Source organism: Lactuca saligna, chromosome 7, assembly GCF_052625555.1.
Source record: "Lactuca saligna cultivar CGN05327 chromosome 7, ASM5262555v1, whole genome shotgun sequence".
Taxonomy (NCBI): domain Eukaryota; kingdom Viridiplantae; phylum Streptophyta; class Magnoliopsida; order Asterales; family Asteraceae; genus Lactuca; species Lactuca saligna.
The window spans coordinates 85,301,081-85,312,213 of NC_136423.1; the positions used below are offsets into that span (position 1 = coordinate 85,301,081).

Consider the following 11,133-nt stretch of genomic DNA (forward strand, 5'->3'; position numbering starts at 1 on the left):
ACTGTAATCAGTTAAAACACCATCACCGTAAAACATTTTTGAAGAACAGTAAACTATAAATACTCAAACACCGTAAATTGATTTGATCGTAAACTCCAAAACAACAAACACTCACCGTAAACTCCGTTTACGGCCGCAAACTCTTGTCTTGTCATACCAACCGTAAACACTTTTGGAATTGTTAAAACACTTTAATTTTAAAATGGATTCTCAAGCTCACTTTCATGAACATGATACTGTTATGGGAACTACTAATCGCATTCCGAGGTTGATGTCTGCTGAAGGATTTCCCGAATGGAAATACAGAATTGAGAAGTACATCAAGATAAAAGATTTCAAAATCTGGAGAAGCATACTTAGAGGTCCAGTTAGGGTGACCATGACTGTTGGAGGTCATTTGATTGACAAGGCCATTGAAGACTACACTGATGAAGAATTTGAACTGGTCGAAGAACAGGAAAGAGCTTTAGCTACATTAACCATGGCACTATCTTTTGACATTGCTCAAGGCTTTCGCGAATACACTTCAGCCAAGGATCTTTGGGAAGATCTAATTGAGGTCTATGAAGGAAATGAAGATATGAAAGAAAGTAGGCAGGACATGCTAAGACAAAAGTTTAACATTTTTAACTACATTCGAGGAGAAACTCTTGAGGCTCAACTGCAAAGATTCACTGCTCTCACAACTGACATGAACATTTCTGGGATTTTCTTAACCAAGTCAGAAATCAACAAGAAACTGCTGAATGCACTTCCTCGATAATGGGATATGAATGTGGCTGTGATTAAGAAAACCAAGGATTTGAATCGTCTCACTCTTGTAGAAATTATGGCTGTCATCAACACCTGTGACATTGATGACAAACAGAGAGAAATCATTCATATGAATTCATATTCTACTGCAAATCTTGGTACTACATCCAACAATGTTGCTCTGTCATCCTTCATGACCCACTCAAGTCACGCTTTCTAAATTCAACAACCTCAGAGTCAAACCCTCAATGCCACAACATTGATTCCACCACATCAAGTTCCAAGTGTATCAGTTCAACAAGCTGTACCGGTTTCCAATGTGTCAACCAAAGCCTCATCTTCCAACACCAAAGAATCCGATGAAAATCTCGCTCTAGTCACTCGGCTAGTCAACTGTTACAATGCCTTTGTAGCTGGAGATCTTCCACAACAACTATCTTTTGCTGATCTGGACCAGATACATCCTGAAGATGTGGAGGTAATGGACATCAATTGGCAAATTGCTATGGCTGTGTTCAGAGCCAAACAATTCGCCAAGAAAACAGGGAAAAACAATTGGGCTATGAATGCTGACAAAAAGGTGGGTTTCAACAAAAGCATGCTGAGATGTTTCAACTGTCACGAGCCGGGTCACTTGGCTCGTGATTGTCCAAAACCAGATCGAAGAGTCAACAACAACCGACAGGTGGTTGCAATGGCAAATAACCGTGTGGGAGCTATAACTAATGGAGAGACAGCTATGGTTGCTCAATCATTTGATTGGGAGGATCAGATTCAAGCTTTAAACATCTCAGGGCCAGAGAATGCTCACTTGGTTCAAATTGATGATGCAGATTCAAAGAACAATGATGCTGATCCAGAAGCTGAAATGATGGAGTTGCAGCTTTCCCTGATGGTTTCTACCTCCTCCTAATCCAAGAAAAATGAGGTAATCCTACCTTCTTGTTCTTTTTCTTGCAAGGAATATGTTACACTTCTTCGAAATGAAGTTCAACCCTTACGTAGGCAAGTAGAAGATCTTAAATATGAGGGTTATCAACTTAGGAAGGGACATAAAGCACTCAAAGCTCAACTAGAGGCCAAAATAAAAGACTTTAGAAAAGTACAAACACAATTCAGTAAAAAATGTGAAATTTATGATTATACTAAGAGACAACTAGATAGTGTGACCAAAGAACTTGATGAATTGACAATTAAAACTGGAAAAAATAATGTTAGTTTCAAAAATTACTCTGCTTCCAGTAAAACAATTGAATTTTTATGCGAAACACAATTGATATTAAAAGAAAATGAAAGTAAAGGCCTAGGGTATGATTGTGTTCCACTACCTTTTAATCATAATTACACATCATTCCCTTTGACTCAAAACGAAACTGATAGGGAGTCACATCTTCGATATGGCAAACCAGCCAATTTTGTTTCAAGAGGTTTTATTAACATTAAAAGTACTAATGTTTCTGCTTCCTCTGCAGATCCACTCTTAGATCAGGCCAAGTGTGAAGCTGGAGAATCTGTTTCTGTTATTAATTCTAATTTCTCTAGTGTGAACAAATCTGAGTATGTTAAGATTGAAAAAGTTCCTTGTGTTAGCACATTGTATGATACTGTGGAATTTAATTTTTTTGATATGTTTGATGAACTGTTTGGTAATTATGATGATTGTGAATTTCATGAAGAATCATCAACTCCACAAATCAAAATGACTGAGACACCTTCACTTATCTCACAATCTTCCTCTCATGCATATTCTCCTGAGAAAAGTAAGAGTGTCTGTAAAGAAAATAAACTTGAAAAATTCAATATCAATTCAAACAATAAACATATTTGCTTTAATTGTGGTGTTGGTGGACATATCGCTCGGAATTGTCAAAACAGGATGTTTATGCATTATTTGTCATTTAGAAGTGAAAATGAGTCTCGAGGAAGGTCTTTAACTAGAAAATCCTCAGGGTCTCATTCTCAAAATAATAATGGGAAAGGAGATAAAAACAAAACAAGGGCTATTTTACACAAGAATAAGAATGTTGTCAAAAATAATAAGCATTTTTAAAATTCAAACAAGGCTGCTTCAAAATCGGTTTCTTCAAAAGGTAGCACTGGGTCCTCTAACATCACTGGTAGAAAACCCAAATGCTCATACCAATCTGTTAAGAAACCCATTTCAAAGCCAACTGATTTTTTTGACAAAACCTAATTTTCAATGGAAGCCCAAATCTCTTTCCAGTTTATCCCTGATGTTTTCTGAAGAAAATACAAATAAAGATCATAATTTGAAAAAGATTAAAAGGGATTCAAAGAAACCATGTAGGAAACCCAGGTTTGTGATGACCTGGGTTCCTAAATGTAAATAATTCCGCTCATTTTGCAGGGGCAGTTGCGGAGGAATATCGTCCGTCCATGGTACGTCGATAGCGGCTGCTCCCGGCATATGACTGGAGACATCTCCCAGTTGAGCAAAATTCAAACTTTTAATGGGGGTTATGTTTCCTTTGCGGACGGAGATGGTGGAAAAATCACACAACGCGGAACTCTGTCAAATGGAGTGCTCAGCTTCGAAAATGTCAACTATGCACCCGAGTTAAAGCACAGTTGGTTGAGTGTCTCTCAGATATGTGACAAAGGCTATTCAACCCATTTTACTGATAAGGAGTGTTTGATTCTCAAGCCTGGCATCGTCATTCCAGAAAAATGGATTATAGTTAAATCGAAATGGGATGAAAATGCATACATCATTGACATGAACAGTAACCTACCTGATCAAGTCACTTGTCTATTCTCAAAGGTTTTCGAACACAATGCTATTCTATGGCATCGAAGACTTGGTCATGCTAATGCGAAAAACCTGAATCGTCTTGCGAAAAACGAAATGGTCCGAGGCCTTCCTGTCAAAGACTTTATTACTTTTGAAAAATGTGTTTCATGTGCTCAAGGCAAACATCATTGGAAACCACATCTGCCCAAGCAAATCAACTCAATTAGTCATGTTCTCCAGTTATTGCATATGGATTTGTTTGGTCCGGTCAACGTCCTGAGCATCAAAAAAAGCTCATACTATCTTGTTGTGATTGATGACTACTCTAGATTTACTTGGGTCTTCTTCTTATCCAACAAAGCAGGGGTTGCTGATCTGATAAAGAAGTTTGTTGTGATGATTGAAAAACAAACCAGTAATCAAGTGAAGGCGCTTTGAATTGATAACGGAACTGAATTCAAGAATGCTACTCTTGATCATTTTTGCGCAAAAAAGGGGATTGTGCGGTAATATAGCTCTGCTCACACACTACAACAAAATGGTGTTTCTGAAAGAAGGAATAGAACATTGAAAGATGCTGCGAGGACAACGCTTTGTGATTCCAAGCTTCCTATCTTCTTTTGGGCCGAGGCGATCAACACTTCTTGCTATGTGCAAAATCGTGTCCTAATCAACAAAGCTCAGATGAAGACACCATACGAAATTATTTATGGACACAAACCATCTGTAGGCCATTTCCGTGTATTTGGATGCCCTTGCACCCTTCTTCACTTAGATACCAACCCTAAATTTAATGCCAAAGCTGATGACTGTTACTTTGTGGGATATGCTGCGCGCACTGCATACAGGGTTTACAACAAAAGAACAAAGCAGATTGCTGAATCTTTTGATGTGCGCTGGGTGGAGGAGAATGAAACTGATGCTAGAGTGGGTCCTGATTGGTTGTTTGATTACACATCATTATTCAGATCTCTCAACGTGTTCTCAAATAATTCAAGTGGATCTTCCTCTGGTCTGAAGAATGTTCCTGTAATTGAAGACGAAGATGAAGAAGTTGTCTACAGACCCCAAACGGTTGAAAGGGAATCCTATGCATCACTTGAGGGGGAGTCTTCTGTTTACTTTGAGTGGGAGTTTTCTGAACAACCAATTAGTCCTGTGTCTGAAATTCCACCAGAAACTCCTAATGCTGATGCTACACCTCTAACACCCATTGAGAGAGAGTTCATGACTACAGATGCTTCCGCTGACAATCCAACATTTATGGAACTCCTCTTTCCTGAAGTAATAGCAAATGAGTTTGTAGCAGAGTCTTCTAATCGGACTCAACCAGCAGATGATGGAGGTGTCAATATTCACACTCTTCCTGTTTCTATCAATGAGATTAGCCAAGATATACCCTCCCAGACTCAACGCGATCATCTGATTGAAAATGTCATTGGCCGGTTGGATGATGGAGTCAAGACTAGGAGTCAGAGTGGGGATGTGAATGAATGTCTTTACTCTTGCTTTATCTCTCAAATAGAACCCACAAACATTGAATTGGCTCTAAATGATCCCAGTTGGGTAGACGCAATGCATGAAGAGCTAAATCAGTTTAAAAAGCTTGGGGTTTGGAAATTGGTTGAGTTACCGAAGGGCAAACGGTCTCTCGATACACGTTGGGTATATCGGAATAAGCAAGATGATTCTGGTGTAATCGTTCGTAATAAGGCACGATTAGTGGTCTGAGGGTTCCGTCAGATTGAGGGTCTTGATTATACTGAAGTGTATGTTCCCGTGGCTCATCTAGAGGCTATTCAAATTTTCCTCACGTATGCCTCTTACAAGAATTTCACGGTCTACTAGATGGACGTCAAGACTGCCTTCTTGTACGTCAAGGTCAAGGAGGAAATTTATGTTGATCAACCCCTGGGGTTTGTTGACTCAATGTTTCCTAATCATGTCTACAAGTTGGACAAGGCATTGTATGGGTTACATCAAGCTCCTCGAGCGTGGTATGCAACTCTAACGAAGAACTTGCTCGAACATGGCTATTCTCGCGGTACCATTGATCAAACTTTATTCATTAAGCATATGGGTGATGATCAAATATTGGTTCAAATCTATGTTGACGACATCATCTTCGGGTCCACATGTCCAAAGCTGTGCAAAGAGTTTGAAAGCGTGATGAAGATGAAATTTGAGATGAGCTCACTAGGTGAAATGACAATGTTTCTGGGGCTTCAAGTTAATCAGAATTCAACCGGAATCCTGCTGCATCAAGCAAAGTATGTTGACGATATTTTTGAGATGTTTGGATTTTCAGACACGAAGCCTGCTTCAACTCCCATGGCTGAAAGACCCTTGATGACTCTAGACACTGATGGTGAATCCGTAGATCAAACACATTACAGATCGATGATTGGTTCCTTGATGTATCTCACTGCAATTCGTCCTGACATCATGTTTGCAGTGTGTCAATGCGCTCGCTATCAGGCTAATCCTAAGCTTTCACATCTTATTGCTGTCAAAAGGATTTTTTGGTATATCAAAGGCAGTCCTCGACTGGGTCTTTGGTATCCGAAAACCCTGAATTTGATTTATATGCTTTTGCTTACAGTTATTATGGAGGTTGCGAGCATGACAGGAAATCAACATCAGGAGGGTGTCAGTTCCTTGGTGATAGACTAGTATCGTGGCAATGCAAGAAACAGCATACAATATTTACTTCTACAACATAAGCGGAATATGTTGATGCATCGGCGTGTTGCTCTCAAGTTATCTGGATCCAACATCAGCTGTTGGATTACGGTTTGAATTATCTAGAAACCCCAATTCATTATGATAATGAGGCATCTATTCAAATAACTAAAAGTCCAGTCCAACATTCCAAGACCAAGCACATTGACATCAAAATTCATTTCATCAGAGATTGTTATGAGCGCTTGCTCATTTGGCTAGAACAGGTCCCCACTGCTAATAATGTGGCGGATCTATTCACCAAGCCGTTTAACAAAGCTCGATTCGATGTGCTTGTGGAATTTTTGAAAATGATTCATTTTGAGGATTAATTAATTTTTTTTGTTCTAGGATAGTTTAAATTTGCACATTGTCTTTTTGTTTCTTTCCTATGCACAAATTTAGGGGAGAAATAAAACCAAAACAAAAAAAAAATCCAAAAACATTAGAAAAACAGAAAATCCAAAAACATAAAAAATTCAGAAAAATACAAAAATATGATATGTGTTTGAGGGAACTGGTTGGGGAAGTGATATGATAAAGTGATAACAGGCAACCTGAGTCTGCGTAACGTACCCGAAGTTGAAGGGTCTATGCTCTGGTTTGATGCGTCGGTAGGCACGAAAAATTTCCAAATGGACTTGACTAGGCAGAGTTGAACTTAGGAAATTTATAGACTTGACAAATCATTACCTAGTTAGACCCGTTCAGCCTGACAATAATTGAATCCGTACTTGGAACCGTGGCTCAACTTTTCCTCGATGTGCGGATTTTGTCCTTAATTCCGGTTGGATGGAGCGACTGGTAAATTCCGATAAATTAGGTCCGTAGAAAATTGTTTTCTTTCTTTCTATTTGTTAGTCATATGTTGTCTCCTTTGCGTGACATCAAATCCAACCTGGTAGACAACATATGCAACTCTATTTCTCTGGAAGTTATATATGTGTGAAATACTTCTTATCTGTTAGCCATATGCTGTCTCCTCTGCGTGACTTCTAACCCGACCTGGTACACAACATATGCAACCTTCTACTTCTCAACCCCTCTAAAGTAATAAGTAATAGAATTCTGAATCTATCCTCTCTGTGAATGGTTGTCTGCTCACCCGGTGTAAGGAGTATTCTGGAAGTTCTTGATGGCTGGGGCATATCAGGAAGCGGGAAACACATTCCAGTACACTTAAAATTGAACACATACAGATTGTCTATAGATCTTGTTGCTCAATTTAGGTGGACAACAATATCCCTGGTTTTCGCCAGAGGAATGGTCCTTAAGATATAGTATCTAAGGAATTAGGATCAGATATAAATTTTAGGATCTTAAGTTCACCTGTCTTGTAACAAATAGTATGTCCTAAAGAAGTTACAATTTTTCGTGTTTAAGTGGACAACAATACCGGCGATCGACCAGACAAAGATTTGAATATGGAAGGTACTGATAAGTGGATAAAGATTGTCTAAAAACTATGATCCCAACACGTTTTTATTTACTCGTATTATTTTGTTAGTTTTATTTTATTTTATTTTATTTTATTTTTTATTGAAGTCAAATAGTATTTTTTCTTTAAATTTTATTTTTATTGTTATTTTTATTTTTATCTCATTTTTATTTTAAATCCTCAAAAGGTTTTATTTTTGAAAAATTCCGAATGAATTTGGATTTGAGTAAAAACCGTGTTTGCGGTAGCTGAAGAGTCAAAGGCATATATATATTGATCTTTACCGCAGTAAACTACTACCCTTGCACTATACCGTAAACTGATTCACTAGGAGTAAACGCTTAGACCGTAAACTCAGAGAGTAAACGCATACACCGTAAACCTATAAGGAGTAAATCCTTAGACCGTAAACCCATAGACCGTAAGCTCATAAGAGTAAACTCATAGGCCGTAAACTCGATCATGAACATGACACCGTAAACCTGGTTTTTGGACTTATGACAGTAAACTCGGTTTACGGTCCCTTCATCAACTTTAACCATAAACCATGTTTACGATTCATTGACCTAATTTGAGAATAATTTCTGTAAATTGTCCATTGAGTATTCACTGATTTCTTTTACTTGGTTTGTTTAACACAGGAAAAATGGCATATCTCAAAACTGCCGAGATGCACAACATTGCAATTGTTTTGGATGATCCACTAGCAGCTCACAGAGATTTCGTGTCTATGATGTATCGTCTCTGCGAGTGCTGTCTAGCCTATGCAATTTCTGTGAATCCAGTCATTTATGAAAGCCGCATTCAAGAGTTCTGGAAAACTGCCAAATTAACTAAAAAGAATAAGGAAAGGATTATTGAGTCAACTGTGCAAAACTGCAAGGTCAGAATCTCAGAGCAATACATCAGAAGCACTTTGATGATCCTTGATGAGTCAGACTATCCAACCAAGGCTGTAGCTGAAGAAGTATCCCGGATTCTTGAGAGAATGGGATATGAGGGATCTTATCCCCCCACTGTGAAGAAGCTCCTACCTCCTTACTGGCGCTTTTTGGCTCACGTGTTCATTAGCTGTGTGTTAGGAAGGAGATCGGGAGCTGATGAAATTTCTATCAGGAACACTGGAGCCTTTGTCTCTCTTGCAGCTGGAAACAAATACAATTTTTGAAAGTATATCTTCGATGAATTTCTTATGAACATCGAGGCACTGACTCGGGGATATAGAGATGCCTTCTTGATGTATCCTCGATTTATTCAGACTTTTATTGATGATCAGTTTCCTGATATGGTTAAACCAAGCGATAAGCTGGACAAAAAATCCTTGGGTCCTCATACCGTTGGGCTTATTAAACAGAACCAGATGGGAAAGTAGTGTTTCAAGGTCTACATCCCTTGGTGAAATTTGGTGCCTTTGCTGAAATCAATTAGTCTTCTGATTCTCTAGAATCTTCTGAAAAGACTGCATCTGAGCCAACCTCTTCCGGAAAAGTGTCCTCTCAATTTATAATCAATGTTTCAGATCACGAGGACGATGAGACTCCAACAATTGAAACTCAAGTAAATGTTGAACTGGATCTATAGAATGTTCAGGCTCCAGATGATCAAATTGAAGAGTAAAGAAAAGAAATGTTGATCTCACGGGATTTGATCAAGATGTTTTCCCGATGAATTTTGATAACAATGACACGTTGTCTGATGTAGACCTTGACAAACTGCTTGACAATGTTGATGATGTAGTTCCTGTAACTACAGAGGCATGGGAAAAAGAAGACGTTTCCGTATCAGCTCCATTATCTTCCAATCCAGAGGCAGAAATAACAACTCCTATGGTGACAGTGTCAGGGATTCCTCCCCTTGACACTGGATTACCTACATCATCGCCAATGGAAAGAGATCTCTCCACCACCCATGCAACCTCTCCTCCAAAACATCGAAGACTTGTTCTGAGATTTGCATCCAGAAGCTCTACAACACAAAGTGCTACAGCTCCCCCATCAATCACACCAACCCTAGTTTCAACTGAACCTATAAGTGAAGGTCCCAACACAGTATTTGTTGTTGGTGGTTCTTCAAGTCATGCGATTCTTACTCCCCCAAGAGTAAGCAAAGAAGATGCCTCAGTCAGACTAGCTCATCTATTGACTGAGGAACAATTCTCGACACTACCTTCCCGTGGCAAGCGAATTCACATTGGAGATGAAAATCAATGATTTTTCTCCTTCATTCCAAAGCCAGATTGATGCTATCAAACAAAAGAACATTGAACTAGACCATAGGAACATAGAGCTGGTAATCAAAGTCGCTGATCTTCAATCAGAGAACACCGAGCTCAACATCCAATTATCTGAACTTAAAGAAGAAAATGATCTGAAAACAAAGCAAATCTCTAATCTTCAAACTCAATATGAAAGTTTAGCTGCAAATTTTCTTGAATTGCAAAAGAAACTTGAGGACAGATTTGGTGATGATTTCAAATCAACTGTTGATGCATCTCATATCGATTCTCCAGCTCCAGGTTCTCCAATAATTGATACCACCATAGATGATGCTCCCGTAGCTGATGTTGCTGCCTCTTCTCAACTAATCCAATCTTCCATCATTATTGATCGCTTTGATGTGGATCCTGAACTGTCATCACGGGCGGCAAAGGCCAAAGGTACCAAAAGAAAGAAATTTGCTGCTCCTGAGTCAACTAAGAAAAGTAAATGGTTGTTTAAAAGAAATGTAAACTTCAAGTCTCCATGGGATAGACCTCACGTCATGTTCACTAACCTAAGCACTCAAACCTTCAGAGATGTTTATGGTGATCGGTCAGGGATCGTGTCATGGGGTTTTCACGATATTCAGAAGATGTTCATTGTGAGAAGGAAGAGCGGAAACAAAGAACTATACAAGGATGCTCATGACTTCAACTCTTTCACTAAGGTTGATCTCATTGAGCTATCCAAAGTTCCCTTTTCAAATCCTTCAGGAAATCCAACTGCAAGCCAATTCAAATCATTTCTGGAAGATCAAGTGGCCAAAGGCTTTCCTTCAATGAAGATTGCTGAATCCTTCGTTGAAGTGCATAAACGCGTTTTTGATCCAGCCACAAGTGAACCCATTCGTGCAGTGATGTGGCCTGCCACTGCTCAAGTCAAACACATTCCGGTCCCTCAAAACTGTCATGATGGAACTCTACATTCGATGCTTTATTGGGTGTATGATGATTCATCAGATGCTACAGTTATCAAGCTGAAAGAAGATTGTATTTGCTTGTATGACAAGAGGGACCTTCGTCAGTTCGGTGAAAGGGATATTCATCAGCTCTCAACACATCAAATTGTCGTTGCTGATGATCTTTTTCAGCCTGCAGCAAAAGAATACACAAAGATGGTGGCCACTATTATCGATAAGAGAATATGGAACGGAGCGATGGGGAGATGTGATGTGATGATGGTTGACAAGGATTGGTCCCAAGCCTGCTCCA

General features: G+C 39.1%; 2 protein-coding genes across 2 annotated transcripts; both read left to right on the forward strand.

Annotated features, from left to right (window-relative positions):
- The first annotated feature begins 202 nt into the window (after nucleotides 1-202).
- On the forward strand, nucleotides 203-763 carry LOC145007102 (uncharacterized). The gene has a single exon (XM_078966091.1). The coding sequence runs from the start codon at nucleotides 203-205 to the stop codon at nucleotides 761-763; it is 561 nt and encodes a 186-aa protein (XP_078822217.1).
- Nucleotides 764-4,189: 3,426 nt separating this feature from the next.
- On the forward strand, nucleotides 4,190-5,236 carry LOC145007103 (uncharacterized). The gene has a single exon (XM_078966092.1). The coding sequence runs from the start codon at nucleotides 4,190-4,192 to the stop codon at nucleotides 5,234-5,236; it is 1,047 nt and encodes a 348-aa protein (XP_078822218.1).
- Nucleotides 5,237-11,133: the final 5,897 nt, after the last annotated feature.

What these genes read in the sequence shown, in the direction of transcription:
- LOC145007102 (XM_078966091.1), top strand. Translation starts at nt 203, where the DNA reads ATGGATTCTCAAGCTCACTTTCATGAACATGATACTGTTATGGGAACT.
- LOC145007103 (XM_078966092.1), top strand. Translation starts at nt 4,190, where the DNA reads ATGAAGACACCATACGAAATTATTTATGGACACAAACCATCTGTAGGC.